At 32.5% G+C, this 18,117-nt stretch overlaps 2 protein-coding genes across 3 annotated transcripts in view; both read right to left on the bottom strand.

Moving 5' to 3' along the window:
• Positions 1 to 18,117, bottom strand: part of LOC136026520 (annexin A7-like) — a 322,593-nt gene that overhangs the window by 237,360 nt on the left and 67,116 nt on the right. The window lies entirely within an intron of this gene.
• The window catches only part of LOC136026512 (abasic site processing protein HMCES-like), a 43,283-nt gene continuing 27,672 nt past the window's right edge, over positions 2,507 to 18,117 (bottom strand). For both annotated transcript variants that reach the window (XM_065703145.1, XM_065703144.1), the window contains one exon: positions 2,507 to 6,119. In XM_065703145.1, coding sequence (XP_065559217.1) covers positions 5,733 to 6,119 — 387 coding nt within the window. In that variant the 3' untranslated portion in view covers positions 2,507 to 5,732. The remainder of the gene's footprint in view (positions 6,120 to 18,117) is intronic.

Genomic DNA, 18,117 nt, shown 5'->3' with positions numbered 1-18,117 from the left:
TGCACTTTGCAAAAAAAAAAAAAATGATAACCGTCGATTGTCAGTTTAATATACATATTCTTATAATTATTCTTTAAAGTCTTAATACCTCTTTGTTTATTAAATTCAACAACGTGAAAATATTTAAAATTTATTTTGTTTTCAATAAATTGCAAATTATGTTCTGGTCATGAGAAGGCTTGGGGGTTGTCAGCCCTATTCTTTTTAATTTTTGCTCGTTTTGAGTTTGACTCGGTTATTAATTGTAATTTTTGTTTGTTTTGGGTTTTATTTATTTATTGATGGTGATTTACGGTATTTTTAAGCTTGGAAAATTATTTGAATTTATTTCTACATATATTTGGGGTAAGGGAGTTCTTTACTTTTCTTTGGCAAACTTGTTTTGTGGAAAAATACTTTTTAATTAATTTCTGTTCGTTTTTCATTGACATAGTCTTTTTCATGAAAAAAATTACATCCTATTCTATTAGACTCCATTATTTTCTATGTTCTCCACGGAGTTGTATGCTTCGGAGGGGGGAAGGGTAAATGCCGGCCACCATGTCACATTGCGCTTTTTATATTTCCACATTTGAAATAACGCTCTGACCTTTGGACGGCTTAAGGGGAGAACACCTAGTTTTGGCCCTATTTCGTCAAAATTACTGTTTCGTACAAAAGGTGTATTTGTTGTAGCAAGATCTATTTCTGACTTAAAAAAGGCGCTAGATCATCAATATTCAGTTGATACTGCATTACTACAGATCTAAGGACACATTATAATAACAAAAGAACAGCATAATTGAATTCCTCACTACAAAATTTTCAAGTATAATGGTCGGTAGCACAACAATTGTGTTTTTATCCTACAATTTAAAAAGATCAATTTGTTACTGGGAAGCCTGTCAAAACATATTAACAAGTTTGTCTATTGTTTCTTTCCAAAAATATTTTTCTTTCTCTTTTTCATCTCATATCCTTACATCTAGTTTCGTGATTTATGTTGCCCTAAGTTTACTTATTTTATAAGTGACAAACATTGTGACAAACAGTATCTGTATTAAAGCATAAGTAAATAGAAGATATGCCAATAGCAACCAACAAAACTGTATTACACGACGCTTCGGCTACACGGTAACTTCACTTTCCTATGAAACAACTGTAACTTCTCAGCAACAACAACTATATTATACTTCACGGTAACTTCGCTTTCCTATGAAACTACTGTAACTTCACAGCAACAACAACTATATTATACTTCACGGTAACTTCACTTTTCCAAGTAGTAAAACTTTAAAAAAAAATCCATGTTTTTGAATGTTATCAAGGACCATTTCCCAGCTGTTTCCAAGGTTAAGGAAAAATAATTTTAAAACACATTAAAATTTCGAATTAACCTGAGAGCCAAAAAAGACAGGAGAGACGAGATTAGGCCAACCATAAAGTTGGCAATATTGAGATGGAGCTGTAAACATATATTTTGCAATATGTATCACATAAGAGTTTCAGGAAGTTTCTCCCGAGTCTTTCGATATGGTCTTGTCACACCGAACTGAAATAGTATTAAGGAGTCCTAAACCCGATTGTGCAGCTTGATAATTTGTATGTAAGATTTCCTCGAAAGGGATTTGCCACTCTTGGAGCGGTCTACTTTTTTGAAAATTCTGGTTTATTCGTGTTTTTAGTTTGTACATATTTACTCCTGTTTTTGTATGTGTGCCTTTTTTCTTTCTTTTTGTTGCATTCCATCGCCGTATCTCATGTTTTCGATAGGCCATAAAATACCTTCATTCATAATGCTTTTAAACTGACGCGATCCAGTTTAAGTACACACTAGATTTGCCCCCCAAAATAATCAGCTTTAAAACATGCATAAAATCTGGAAAAAAGTAAAAAAATGAAAAGACAGCATTCCAGTAATATGTGTATGACGTAGCAGAACTACAATAAACTATAGTAAATTTAGATTTTGAACGAAAGAGAGGCAAGCTCCCTTCTGATTATACCTTGTAGGTAGCTTGGATTATTGGTTGAAGATGCCGAGTCTAGAATGATATGAAGTTTTCAACAGGTGTTAGGGACATACCTAACCGCAAAGGGTAGGAGGGAAAATATCTTCTGCTAAGACTGGTTGGATGGAATCCGAAAGGGTAGTTTCAAATTCCGAAATTTTCAAAATCCAAACCCCTGGGAAAAATCCTCACATACATATTAGGGGCTTATATCTCCACACCCCTAGAAAACTGAGTAAGAACTACCAGGAATATTTAAAATGTAAGGGATGCCGTTACTTTAAATACTTTTTGGCAGAATTCACACAATAAAAGCATTTATTGATTCAGATTGTATGTCACATCTCAATACCTTGGACTTCATGGTCCAAAATCAGCACCTTTTACATACCTCATTTACATCAAAGCTTAAAGAAGAAAAAGAAAAAATGGATTCATGAAATAGAGAGCCAAATTGGACCTGAGGCCACAACGTTAATCTTTTCTAAAAAAAAAAATACATGAAAACGTGAACAAACAATCAAACATCAGTTTATACAAGCATAAGAAATATAAAATTAACACGAAATTACATTGTCAAAGAACTAATTTTCTCAACATTACTTTCATTTAAGACTTCCTGCGACCAATCTAAACTTGTTCTTAACTAATTTTCTCAAATACATAAAGACAAAAAGAAACTCATTTAAACAGATCTAAAAATAGAGCTCATTCCAGATTACACCTCTTTCTCCATTTTTGGTTCAGTTTTGATTTTCTTTTCTCTAGAAAAAATGAAAAAAAATGAAAACTGATATTGGCAATAAATGATCAAATCATGAAATCGTTGGTCTTTGGTATGCTGTAATACGAGATTGTTAAGGAAATTTTCATCTCCATCCATATTTACTGCATCGATGTCAATTTTCAAATCAACAATCATCTCAGTCAAAGTGTACTGCTGTCGTCTTCAAACTCCTATCTAATAACCATAATCCAAATCAGACAACGATTAAAAACAAGAAATTTTTTTTCAAACTAATGTTTTATGGCTCTAGTCCAAGTTAAATAGCGTCTTTACACTGTACAACTTATACATTGCGGTCAAAAATAGGCATAAGCAGCATTTAGAAGCTGAACAAAATCTTGGAACGAGTCCAAAATTCCAAAATTTGACAGTGCTGAACGTCCTTTTAAGACATAATTTGATTAGATAACTGTCAACCCATGTAGAAAATTGAGTAAGAAAGGCTTTTCCACACGAATCGCCAGTTATCAAACCCATTCTTGAAACAGTGTTCAATATTATAGAAGTTTTGGAACGTCGTTATGTGGCGTTAACAGCAAGCTCGAGGCACGTAAAAACAGCAAGAGCTTTCTGCAATGCTCAGTGACTATCACAATGTGAAAAAACATATCACACAATTTCAAAACATCGTGGCAAATCACAATACCACAATTCTAAAATCAACAGAATGTGTGATTACAGATCTTTTTAACAAGCATTTGGTACTGGAGCTCCATCATAGGTCCTTTGAATATTATATTTTCTGTTGTGACACTCAGCAAAATATTGTCAGGTGAAAAAACTAAAGTTTTCACCCAAGTACAGATTCTCTCATATAAGAACTTTACACCATTTTTCAAAAATGATGTCCAATCTTTAGCTTAGCGTAGACACCACTTTCAGTGTCAGAGCGCTCTGTATTGTTAAAATTTGAGCTCCAGATTCGATCCAAGACAGAGTCTAGCATCTGCATACCTCTTTAATAAGATACTGTTGTGAAACAAAAAGAGGTCGGAAACCTGTATCTAAGAAGTAGACTCAAACAACTAAAGATCGAGAATAGAATATTCTCACCCACAGACTTAACATACTCAGTAAAACAGAATATTTACAGAAAAACAGTCCTTTTTTACACCTTTTTAGTCGATTATTAAAAATGGAGGTAGCACCGTGAATAACTAAAAAGTGGAGACGAAAAATCTTACAGTTTCACGTAACATGATGAAGTTAAAACGCTTTTGAAACTTTTTCCTTTGACATAAGAGGTAATTGTTCTCTTGATCCCACTATGTAGGGCTGTCATGAAAGAAAGGTAAAGATGGCTAGACCAATTTTTACCTACGAATAACCAATTGTTAAAGATTGGAGGTTTGAATCGATCGGGGTGACGGAAGAGCATGCACAGCTATGTCGCCCTTAGGTGGCTTGGCACTGCAGTGAGTTATAGTAGGTTAAAATAAAAAGAATTGAAATGAGTTAAAAATTTTCAAAACGGGTCAATGTTGAAAATACAAAATCACGTTGGAGGTTGTTTAAAGATGGTAGACCAATCTCTATTTTGCTATTTGATTGTTATATATTACCCAAAATTGTATTGTATAAAGATGGCTAGACCAATTTTTACCTATGAATAACCAATTGTTAAAGACTGCGCTTTTTGGTCATCCTTCTGAGACTAAAAGAAAACAGGAAGAGGAGGAAGAGAGAGAGAGAGAGAAAGAGAGGAAAAGTGGGAAAAGGTCATAAGAAAGGATTAAGAGAGGCCATAAGAATGAGATTAGAATTTCATGGGAGAAGTAATAAAGTAGTAAATGTGGTAAAAGATGGTAGACTAATCTCTATTTTGCTGTTTGATTGTTATATATTACCCAAAGTTCCCCGGCTGTTTTTCGCACAAAGACCGTCACTTTGCGTTTTCCATCATACTTCGTCGTGTTCTCGCCAAAGTTCATGCTTCATGACGGTCCAACGCCATGGTTGAAACCTTTCGAATGGGTTGTCGAAAAGTGCATCTGTTAAAAATAAACAAAATACACGTTTTCTAATCAACTCGTTGTTTTCTAGTCTCGTCGTTTGCACTGGAATACGTAGAAAAAGCTGATTTGATATAGATCTTCTGTGCTTTTCAGCATCTGCTATGTGTGAGAAGCAGGATCGTTACTAGCCTAAATCTTGTGGGGAGGGGCAGGAATTTTACCGACTGCTTTTTATCAATAATTAGCATAATGTACGTTTTGAGTTTGATAGGTAAAATCACCGCACGAGTCAGTAAAAACACTGCATTTACCGAACGAGACTGAGATTTTGGTATATGTCGTGTCACTATTTTCATGCTCTTTATTTAACCAAATAGAAAATTGCGACACCATCTGCAAGATGACAGCAGGAGTCGCCGAAACTGCTGCAATTAAAGGACAAGTTCGAGATTTCATCAGATGCCATGTCAGTATTTTCGTTGTCTTTATTTAACCAAAAAAAAAAAAAAAATTTAATGCACCTAGGGTTAAGGAAAGTTTTGTGATTAATCGATAAGCCTTATGTAACCAACGTACGATAAACTTTACAAAAAACTGTTTAATTTAGGCATTGAAACTAAACAAGTCAATATAATTTTTTGTTACGCACAGTCCCTTGTACGTAAAAAGCGTTAAGCATGAGCATTATCAAAAATACAAGGGAAATAAGACTAGCCTCTCCGCATCAACGACATGAATCTCTTATCCAGGCTTAGCAGAGCTTGTTCAATAATAATAAGGCGGCTCCAATAACCAAAAACATACCGGTAGAAACAAGATATTTACTGAATTAAAAAAAAAAAATGAGAATTTAAATAACTACTTTCGGAGTTATGCAATTTTAAAGGATTAAAATTTGATATTCAACCCCTGTACGGTATTGACTACAGTCGTGCCTGGTACTGCCGAAAATTGTTTGGGTACAAATTGCAATCAAGATGATACCCAAACCATGAACACTTACTTCAATTCAATCTCCCTGTTAAGACTTGGATCTTGGTTTTTGACGCTATTTACCAACGGCGAGACAGGATGGATATACAAGTTAGACGGAGGTATCAACGACGAAAGAGCATCACTTTCATCAATATTTACATAATCCAGCCAGGTTTGAACTTGTTCATCTGACTCCAAAATCGCAGGCATTCGTTCATGTATCCAAGAAACAAGAGGATTTGACTCCATTGTAACTACAGTAAAACTGTACACAGGCTTTTTGTTTGATGGATCAATCCATTTATCAAAAAGCCCAGCCATCATGAATGGCTTCGGTCCAGTCCAACCTTTCTCAGCTGACCAAAATTCTTCAACTTTACCCTCCCATGTCTCGTGTTCTTCTATTTTTATCTGAAAAATTTAACTGGGTGGAATCGTTATATAAATTTTTTCTCTCGACACAACGATAATCAAAATAGAGGAAAAAATGCAATGAAGGTACGATTACTGCCAAAAAAGAACCAGGCTTCAAATATAGTCGTCGGGCTTATGTATATTCTAAAAATAAAACTTTGTCATATATAACTTAGAAATATTAAATTTAATCCATTGAATTTTTTAAATTTTAGCAACTTCGTTAATTTACAAATAATTCAGCCATCTCAAAATGTTTAGATTCGTTCAAATCAAAATTATTTAGCTTTGCCTTCCCATGTCTCCTGCTATTCGGTTTTACCTGGAAAAACTTAGCAGGGTAGAAATAAGACATAAGAAAATAAATAAGATAACTTAAAAGATAAGATACTTTTTGGGGCTCCCTTAAGGGGTCAAGATGTAATAGCCCCAGAAGTGATTATTGAATTTTGAAAGAGCAGAAAAAAGGTATCCAGTGACACATTCACTTTTATCATTGCTAAATTATGTTGTATACTGCAAATTTACCTTGCTTTTACTCCAAATCCACTTATATAATATATATATATATATATATATATATATATAATATATATATATATATATATATATATATATATATATATATATATCCAACAATGGATAGCAACGGGTCAAACTTTACTAAAATTTAAACTAAATAAATGATGAAGCCTGAACATTTCGATTTCGCACCCAAGATACTCTGAAAACAAAAAACAAAAAAGGAAAATACTATAAAAAAATAGCGACGAAGACCACACTGCCTTTCCATAACAAACAAATACAACGTAGAAACAATAGGGAAAGTTTTTTCAAGACAATGGAAATTATTTATGTAGATATTTCGGCCCTATGTCCAAGGGCCGTCTTCAGCACAATACAATACTATATATATATATATAAAAGAACTTACATCAAATTGTGAGAATTAAAACTGAATATAAAAACACTTATTAAAACAATTTTTTTTTAAAAATATAGCCCTAGCATCCTTACTTCAGCGAAGTTCAACCAGGACTGGCGAAAAGAATGAAATGAAGAAATATAAACTCATTCAAACTAAAGAGAATAAAATGATTAGATGCAATTTCTTAAAGCTAATCTTGCTTGTTTAGCAGCCTGTCTCAAAGGCCTTTTCGTAGTTGGTTCAGTACTATTATAAATTGGTTTAGTAAAATATTTTGTTAGATCATTTTTAATTAAATTTGAGTATAAAGAATTTAGTGAGTATTCCCCCAAGTCCCTGTTCAAAGAAATATTTTTATTGATTTTGAGATTAATTTCAATTGATTCTCGAACCACCTGTTTTATTCCCAAATCATTACTAATGAGTGAAGAGTTTTCAAAAAGTATTATGTGGGACGGATTATTAAAAATATGCCAACCTAGAGCAGAATCAAAGGAATTGTTGGAACCATTTGAAATTAAGGCCTTGTCTATGTCATTTTTATGCTGATGTAACCTTTTGTCTAGATTCTGATGGGTCCTGCCGACATAGTATTTTCCGCAATCACAGGGTATTTGATAGACCCCTCTTTGGCGAGTAACTGGGGTCTTATCTTTACCCGAATTTAAGAAATTGATGATTTTAAAATTATTAGTAAAAACTACGTACAGATTATTTTTTGTGCAAATATTTTTTAATTTTGTTGTAATCTTTGGGATATACGGAAGATAGACAATATTTGAGGGCTTATCAATAGCCTCACATTGTGAAGTATCTTCTTCGATTTTACAAGAATGTCTTTTTATTCTACGGCTAATTATTTTATTTACAAAAGGAATGGGGTATCCATTACCAAAAAGAATATCTCTGATAAAATTTATTTCTGCATTTATATATGAATGGGAGCAAATATTTAGGGCACGATCAATGAGGGAAATTACAACTGCTCTTTTAACTTGTGGGGGGTGATTTGAATTAAAGTGAAGATATCTATTGTTTTGTGTTGGCTTTCGATATATAGTAAAATCCAGTTCATCAGCTTTACGAATAATTAATACATCTAAAAACGGTAGTTTATTTTCAATTTCAACTTCAAGGGTGAACTGCAAATTTCGGTCATAAGTGTTAAGATGATCTAAGAAGCCCCGAAGTTCAGCTTCCCCATAATTCCAAAGTGAAATTACGTCATCCATATAACGACCCCAATAGACATGTTTTAGAAAATAAGAATTCAATGCCCAATTCTCAAGATTCTCGACGTAAATATTTGCTAGTAGCCCGGATAAAGGTGCCCCCATGGGTAATCCATTTTTTTGCTGATAAAAAGAATCGCGAAATTGAAAATACATAGAAAACTTATTACAAATTTTAACAAGAGTCATTAAAACTTCACAATCAATTCCTGTCGCTGAAGTCTCGATCAAGTGGTAATTTTCTTCTATTTTGTTTTTTAATAATTCCTCTGAAATAGTTACATCTATATTTGTGTACATGGAAACAATGTCGAAACTACTAACTATTGTGTTTTCTGAAATACTTGTGTTGCTAAGTTTTTTAATCAAATCTGCCGAGTTATGAATATAGGAATTTTGAGAATACAATAAAGGTTTGAAAGCTGCACAAAGCCATTTTCCAATATTGGCAGCGGGAGCTTTAGTACAAGCCACAATAGGTCTTAAGGGAATACCCTGTTTATGTATTTTTGGTAAACCGTAGAGTTTAGGACAGAAACTACCACGGGGAAAAAATTTATTGTATAGTTGTGGGGTGATTTTACCATTTTGTTTTAGCTGCTTTAATTCATTTATAATATTATTAGTGAACTGATCAGTAGGATCATGAGTTATTGTTTGATATGTAATTGTGTCATTTAAATGCGAAAAAATTTTGTTGTCATAGTCTGTTGTATTCATGACAACAAGTGAATTGCTTTTGTCTGCTTTAGTTATTATAATAGAAGGATCTTTTCGGAGATTAGATAGTATTTTTATGTCATGCAGATTTTCCGGTGTGGAATTAGTAGGAGGCTTAAACTTTTTTTTGGCTATTATAGAGGATATTTATTAGACCAGATCTAACTTCATCCGGGTTAGAGACAGAAGGATAGTGTTTATGCAAAGCGGACTCTAGAGAGGAAACTATATCTGCCACAGGAACCTGTTTCGGTAGAAAAGAAAATTTTGGACCTTTTTCTAGTGTTTCGATTTCCTGGGGTTCCAATGTTTTAGAAGAGAGGTTAACGATAGCAGGCCCAGGAGTGAATCTTGGAGAATAAATACGGTTTCTCATCGAAGATTCATTTCGTAAGCCCTCTAATTTTTTATAGAGGCGTTCCTTGGACAAGCGAAAATCGTGGCTAAACAAATTCCTTTCTAATCTAACAACTTGAGCAAAATCAACGGTGGACAGGTTTTCCAGCAAAAAAGTTTCCAACGATTTTCTCTCTGAAGAAATAATATGTCGTTTCTGTTTTTTGTCCTTAATAATATGGACTAGGGTTTTTAACTGTAGTGTATGGGCAAATTGCGCTTCTTTTCGGGTATTTAAATGTAATTTATATCTTAAAGACTTGGGAATAAGGTTTTCCTTTCTACAGGATTCTAAAAATTTTTGTTGATTGATAATATTAGCATGTTTTTTACCTAGACTAATAAAATAAAAGATATCATAGGTCAACTGCTCCCCATAAGCTAGACGAAAATAGCGACGAAGACCACACTGCCTTTCCATAACAAACAAATACAACGTAGAAACAATAGGGAAAGTTTTTTCAAGACAATGGAAATTATTTATGTAGATATTTCGGCCCTATGTCCAAGGGCCGTCTTCAGCACAATACAATACTATATATATATATATAAAAGAACTTACATCAAATTGTGAGAATTAAAACTGAATATAAAAACACTTATTAAAACAATTTTTTTTTAAAAATATAGCCCTAGCATCCTTACTTCAGCGAAGTTCAACCAGGACTGGCGAAAAGAATGAAATGAAGAAATATAAACTCATTCAAACTAAAGAGAATAAAATGATTAGATGCAATTTCTTAAAGCTAATCTTGCTTGTTTAGCAGCCTGTCTCAAAGGCCTTTTCGTAGTTGGTTCAGTACTATTATAAATTGGTTTAGTAAAATATTTTGTTAGATCATTTTTAATTAAATTTGAGTATAAAGAATTTAGTGAGTATTCCCCCAAGTCCCTGTTCAAAGAAATATTTTTATTGATTTTGAGATTAATTTCAATTGATTCTCGAACCACCTGTTTTATTCCCAAATCATTACTAATGAGTGAAGAGTTTTCAAAAAGTATTATGTGGGACGGATTATTAAAAATATGCCAACCTAGAGCAGAATCAAAGGAATTGTTGGAACCATTTGAAATTAAGGCCTTGTCTATGTCATTTTTATGCTGATGTAACCTTTTGTCTAGATTCTGATGGGTCCTGCCGACATAGTATTTTCCGCAATCACAGGGTATTTGATAGACCCCTCTTTGGCGAGTAACTGGGGTCTTATCTTTACCCGAATTTAAGAAATTGATGATTTTAAAATTATTAGTAAAAACTACGTACAGATTATTTTTTGTGCAAATATTTTTTAATTTTGTTGTAATCTTTGGGATATACGGAAGATAGACAATATTTGAGGGCTTATCAATAGCCTCACATTGTGAAGTATCTTCTTCGATTTTACAAGAATGTCTTTTTATTCTACGGCTAATTATTTTATTTACAAAAGGAATGGGGTATCCATTACCAAAAAGAATATCTCTGATAAAATTTATTTCTGCATTTATATATGAATGGGAGCAAATATTTAGGGCACGATCAATGAGGGAAATTACAACTGCTCTTTTAACTTGTGGGGGGTGATTTGAATTAAAGTGAAGATATCTATTGTTTTGTGTTGGCTTTCGATATATAGTAAAATCCAGTTCATCAGCTTTACGAATAATTAATACATCTAAAAACGGTAGTTTATTTTCAATTTCAACTTCAAGGGTGAACTGCAAATTTCGGTCATAAGTGTTAAGATGATCTAAGAAGCCCCGAAGTTCAGCTTCCCCATAATTCCAAAGTGAAATTACGTCATCCATATAACGACCCCAATAGACATGTTTTAGAAAATAAGAATTCAATGCCCAATTCTCAAGATTCTCGACGTAAATATTTGCTAGTAGCCCGGATAAAGGTGCCCCCATGGGTAATCCATTTTTTTGCTGATAAAAAGAATCGCGAAATTGAAAATACATAGAAAACTTATTACAAATTTTAACAAGAGTCATTAAAACTTCACAATCAATTCCTGTCGCTGAAGTCTCGATCAAGTGGTAATTTTCTTCTATTTTGTTTTTTAATAATTCCTCTGAAATAGTTACATCTATATTTGTGTACATGGAAACAATGTCGGTGAACTTCGGGGCTTCTTAGATCATCTTAACACTTATGACCGAAATTTGCAGTTCACCCTTGAAGTTGAAATTGAAAATAAACTACCGTTTTTAGATGTATTAATTATTCGTAAAGCTGATGAACTGGATTTTACTATATATCGAAAGCCAACACAAAACAATAGATATCTTCACTTTAATTCAAATCACCCCCCACAAGTTAAAAGAGCAGTTGTAATTTCCCTCATTGATCGTGCCCTAAATATTTGCTCCCATTCATATATAAATGCAGAAATAAATTTTATCAGAGATATTCTTTTTGGTAATGGATACCCCATTCCTTTTGTAAATAAAATAATTAGCCGTAGAATAAAAAGACATTCTTGTAAAATCGAAGAAGATACTTCACAATGTGAGGCTATTGATAAGCCCTCAAATATTGTCTATCTTCCGTATATCCCAAAGATTACAACAAAATTAAAAAATATTTGCACAAAAAATAATCTGTACGTAGTTTTTACTAATAATTTTAAAATCATCAATTTCTTAAATTCGGGTAAAGATAAGACCCCAGTTACTCGCCAAAGAGGGGTCTATCAAATACCCTGTGATTGCGGAAAATACTATGTCGGCAGGACCCATCAGAATCTAGACAAAAGGTTACATCAGCATAAAAATGACATAGACAAGGCCTTAATTTCAAATGGTTCCAACAATTCCTTTGATTCTGCTCTAGGTTGGCATATTTTTAATAATCCGTCCCACATAATACTTTTTGAAAACTCTTCACTCATTAGTAATGATTTGGGAATAAAACAGGTGGTTCGAGAATCAATTGAAATTAATCTCAAAATCAATAAAAATATTTCTTTGAACAGGGACTTGGGGGAATACTCACTAAATTCTTTATACTCAAATTTAATTAAAAATGATCTAACAAAATATTTTACTAAACCAATTTATAATAGTACTGAACCAACTACGAAAAGGCCTTTGAGACAGGCTGCTAAACAAGCAAGATTAGCTTTAAGAAATTGCATCTAATCATTTTATTCTCTTTAGTTTGAATGAGTTTATATTTCTTCATTTCATTCTTTTCGCCAGTCCTGGTTGAACTTCGCTGAAGTAAGGATGCTAGGGCTATATTTTAAAAAAAAAATTGTTTTAATAAGTGTTTTTATATTCAGTTTTAATTCTCACAATTTGATGTAAGTTCTTTTATATATATATATAGTATTGTATTGTGCTGAAGACGGCCCTTGGACATAGGGCCGAAATATCTACATAAATAATTTCCATTGTCTTGAAAAAACTTTCCCTATTGTTTCTACGTTGTATTTGTTTGTTATGGAAAGGCAGTGTGGTCTTCGTCGCTATTTTCGTCTAGCTTATGGGGAGCAGTTGACCTATGATATCTTTTATTTTATTAGTCTAGGTAAAAAACATGCTAATATTATCAATCAACAAAAATTTTTAGAATCCTGTAGAAAGGAAAACCTTATTCCCAAGTCTTTAAGATATAAATTACATTTAAATACCCGAAAAGAAGCGCAATTTGCCCATACACTACAGTTAAAAACCCTAGTCCATATTATTAAGGACAAAAAACAGAAACGACATATTATTTCTTCAGAGAGAAAATCGTTGGAAACTTTTTTGCTGGAAAACCTGTCCACCGTTGATTTTGCTCAAGTTGTTAGATTAGAAAGGAATTTGTTTAGCCACGATTTTCGCTTGTCCAAGGAACGCCTCTATAAAAAATTAGAGGGCTTACGAAATGAATCTTCGATGAGAAACCGTATTTATTCTCCAAGATTCACTCCTGGGCCTGCTATCGTTAACCTCTCTTCTAAAACATTGGAACCCCAGGAAATCGAAACACTAGAAAAAGGTCCAAAATTTTCTTTTCTACCGAAACAGGTTCCTGTGGCAGATATAGTTTCCTCTCTAGAGTCCGCTTTGCATAAACACTATCCTTCTGTCTCTAACCCGGATGAAGTTAGATCTGGTCTAATAAATATCCTCTATAATAGCCAAAAAAAGTTTAAGCCTCCTACTAATTCCACACCGGAAAATCTGCATGACATAAAAATACTATCTAATCTCCGAAAAGATCCTTCTATTATAATAACTAAAGCAGACAAAAGCAATTCACTTGTTGTCATGAATACAACAGACTATGACAACAAAATTTTTTCGCATTTAAATGACACAATTACATATCAAACAATAACTCATGATCCTACTGATCAGTTCACTAATAATATTATAAATGAATTAAAGCAGCTAAAACAAAATGGTAAAATCACCCCACAACTATACAATAAATTTTTTCCCCGTGGTAGTTTCTGTCCTAAACTCTACGGTTTACAAAAAATACATAAACAGGGTATTCCCTTAAGACCTATTGTGGCTTGTACTAAAGCTCCCGCTGCCAATATTGGAAAATGGCTTTGTGCAGCTTTCAAACCTTTATTGTATTCTCAAAATTCCTATATTCATAACTCGGCAGATTTGATTAAAAAACTTAGCAACACAAGTATTTCAGAAAACACAATAGTTAGTAGTTTCGACATTGTTTCCATGTACACAAATATAGATGTAACTATTTCAGAGGAATTATTAAAAAACAAAATAGAAGAAAATTACCACTTGATCGAGACTTCAGCGACAGGAATTGATTGTGAAGTTTTAATGACTCTTGTTAAAATTTGTAATAAGTTTTCTATGTATTTTCAATTTCGCGATTCTTTTTATCAGCAAAAAAATGGATTACCCATGGGGGCACCTTTATCCGGGCTACTAGCAAATATTTACGTCGAGAATCTTGAGAATTGGGCATTGAATTCTTATTTTCTAAAACATGTCTATTGGGGTCGTTATATGGATGACGTAATTTCACTTTGGAATTATGGGGAAGCTGAACTTCGGGGCTTCTTAGATCATCTTAACACTTATGACCGAAATTTGCAGTTCACCCTTGAAGTTGAAATTGAAAATAAACTACCGTTTTTAGATGTATTAATTATTCGTAAAGCTGATGAACTGGATTTTACTATATATCGAAAGCCAACACAAAACAATAGATATCTTCACTTTAATTCAAATCACCCCCCACAAGTTAAAAGAGCAGTTGTAATTTCCCTCATTGATCGTGCCCTAAATATTTGCTCCCATTCATATATAAATGCAGAAATAAATTTTATCAGAGATATTCTTTTTGGTAATGGATACCCCATTCCTTTTGTAAATAAAATAATTAGCCGTAGAATAAAAAGACATTCTTGTAAAATCGAAGAAGATACTTCACAATGTGAGGCTATTGATAAGCCCTCAAATATTGTCTATCTTCCGTATATCCCAAAGATTACAACAAAATTAAAAAATATTTGCACAAAAAATAATCTGTACGTAGTTTTTACTAATAATTTTAAAATCATCAATTTCTTAAATTCGGGTAAAGATAAGACCCCAGTTACTCGCCAAAGAGGGGTCTATCAATACCCTGTGATTGCGGAAAATACTATGTCGGCAGGACCCATCAGAATCTAGACAAAAGGTTACATCAGCATAAAAATGACATAGACAAGGCCTTAATTTCAAATGGTTCCAACAATTCCTTTGATTCTGCTCTAGGTTGGCATATTTTTAATAATCCGTCCCACATAATACTTTTTGAAAACTCTTCACTCATTAGTAATGATTTGGGAATAAAACAGGTGGTTCGAGAATCAATTGAAATTAATCTCAAAATCAATAAAAATATTTCTTTGAACAGGGACTTGGGGGAATACTCACTAAATTCTTTATACTCAAATTTAATTAAAAATGATCTAACAAAATATTTTACTAAACCAATTTATAATAGTACTGAACCAACTACGAAAAGGCCTTTGAGACAGGCTGCTAAACAAGCAAGATTAGCTTTAAGAAATTGCATCTAATCATTTTATTCTCTTTAGTTTGAATGAGTTTATATTTCTTCATTTCATTCTTTTCGCCAGTCCTGGTTGAACTTCGCTGAAGTAAGGATGCTAGGGCTATATTTTTAAAAAAAATTGTTTTAATAAGTGTTTTTATATTCAGTTTTAATTCTCACAATTTGATGTAAGTTCTTTTATATATATATATAGTATTGTATTGTGCTGAAGACGGCCCTTGGACATAGGGCCGAAATATCTACATAAATAATTTCCATTGTCTTGAAAAAACTTTCCCTATTGTTTCTACGTTGTATTTGTTTAAAAATACTATATATATAAGTATATAATAACTATCCACAGAACACAGTCAAAAAAGAAGACCCATTATGGGCAAGAGAAAAACATTTTGTACAATTGCCACAAACACACAATCATAAGTACTCTTACACCTTCCCACCCAAAAAAAAAGTTTCAACTTGATCCCCTTGCCATGAGACGAAAATGGATGTACTTACGGAACTACACATACAGTTTGTCATCTATAAATAAGACCTTATTAATTTTTTTCGCTGATCCAGATTTTTGAACGGATAACCAAGGTATTCTTGTTTTTTTTTTCTTATTTAAGTCATTGCCTAAATTAAAAGTTTTATTCACTTCTAAATATTTCAGTATTTTCATTTTCCTTATAAATGGTACAACCTACTCAAAGAGATTTTTTATTTTATCCACTGACTAGTATTCAGAAAATTTTGCTGTCTTATTAAATACTTCAGTGATTGAACTACGACCAAAACTGGCAATTAAAGATTTACCTGTTGCAGGAGTTTCTGCAAAAGTAGAGGTAATCCTTCCCAGAGGATCCTTGCAGTACAAAAGCTATATATATATATATATATATATATATATATATATATATATATATATATATATATATTGGTGTTACTTGGTTGTTCTACATTTGATTGTTTTTTCACAGGCATATATTTTCGGGGTAAAACCTAACACAGGGATACTATAGGGAATTTATGGTAGGCACGCCACTTGCCTGGGTAGAGAATTTAAAGTGCCGAAACCCTATAGGCAAGTGTGTATTCTCCTAATGAGCCCTTGTGTTGGGTTGTTGCCTCTGAATTGTTTGTCATTTTTTTCTTATTGTTTGGTAAATGACGACTTATACTTACTGACGACATGACTGCCTGTCCATGGATTATTCTTTATGGTTGATTGTGTATGGCTATGCTGTTTGACCTATGTCATTGTATTGTATATAATCACTAATGTAGGAAAACAGTCTTCCTTTCCTCCTTCTGTCCTTTTTTTTTAATGTGTTTGTGCTGTTGCATTGGTGATTTATATATATATATATATATATATATATATATATATATATATATATATATATATATATATATATATATATATATACATATATATAATACTGTTGAAGAGATTGCCAATCTGCGATCCATGTGGCAAGGCCTTTGAGATGAAAAAGAATATCTTCTCCATCAAACAAAGAATAAAGGATCGAAGAAGAACTTCAAGAAGAACAAAGAATATATATTCTAGTTCCGTTTCTTGTGATGCCTATCCCAGTCATTTTGATCAATGTCGCATTTGCGACATTTAGCATCTGCGACAATTGAACGCATCGAATAAAAGCAGTTTTCAAACCTATTTCTGCAAAAAAAAAAATACTGCTTAGAGGTATTTTCACTTGAGAAATAGTGTGTTCGGCTTATTTTTACTTTTATAGCGCTACTATTTCATAGACATATTAACCATCCGGTATAATCGGTAATGATTTTACAGGCTTTCAGATTTTCAACATTCTTCTGTTTTTTTTTGTTTTTGTTTTTGTAAATTTAAATTGAGGTAATCAAAGCATCATCAAATGTGCAACGAACAGAGTAAAAAAAATAATATACAAGGACATTCAAGTGGAACTGAAAGAAGAAAATATGTTCCATATATTTCCCATGTGTGAACTACAAGGCTACCCCTGAAAAAAAGGAAAAAAAGAAAATCTAAAGACAATGTGTAGTTTAGAAACAAAACCACTAAGCTAAATAACGAAAAAATCCAAAGAAATTATCAACAACACGCAAAACCACTATAAAAAAAAATGCACGATTACAATATCAAATTAAGTTGCTCTTGTTTATTTAGGACATTTTCATTTTATTTAATTTATTTGGCCAAATGTGCCAAAATTTAGTTTTTCAAGTTCTTAAATATGTTAACGAAGTGGTGAAGAAAGGACAGTCAGTTAAATTTGTTTATTATTACTTTTGTGATAGGACATATTGAATACGGTACTGTACTATAAGGCCTTCTTTGGCCTATAATACAATTATATTTATACTTTTTTTAAACATAGAAATATTTTCGAAAAAAAAATGTGTTATTTTGTCAGGAAAATTGTTAAGATTTTTGTCCTTTCAACCACGCTTGAAGACTAGACAAGAACGCGAACGGAGGGGGGGGGGGGCTGACTTCCCATTAATCTCATAACTTTCTTGGTTTTTAAAGTTTTCTACTGGTGAAACAAATTATCAGGCAATAGGTACATGCTTATAGTTTTTGGATAGGACAGCAGCAATCAAATTTCATATTTTGATTTCTTTTAATCTTTTATTCTACATTTCTACTAATCATTTATTCTTTTCTCCTAATCATTCCACTTTTATTTCGTAATTTTTAACAGTTTG

Source organism: Artemia franciscana, chromosome 4, assembly GCF_032884065.1.
Source record: "Artemia franciscana chromosome 4, ASM3288406v1, whole genome shotgun sequence".
Taxonomy (NCBI): domain Eukaryota; kingdom Metazoa; phylum Arthropoda; class Branchiopoda; order Anostraca; family Artemiidae; genus Artemia; species Artemia franciscana.
The sequence above is the reverse complement of the archived record's forward strand: the minus strand, read 5'-3'. Positions and strand labels throughout refer to the sequence as shown.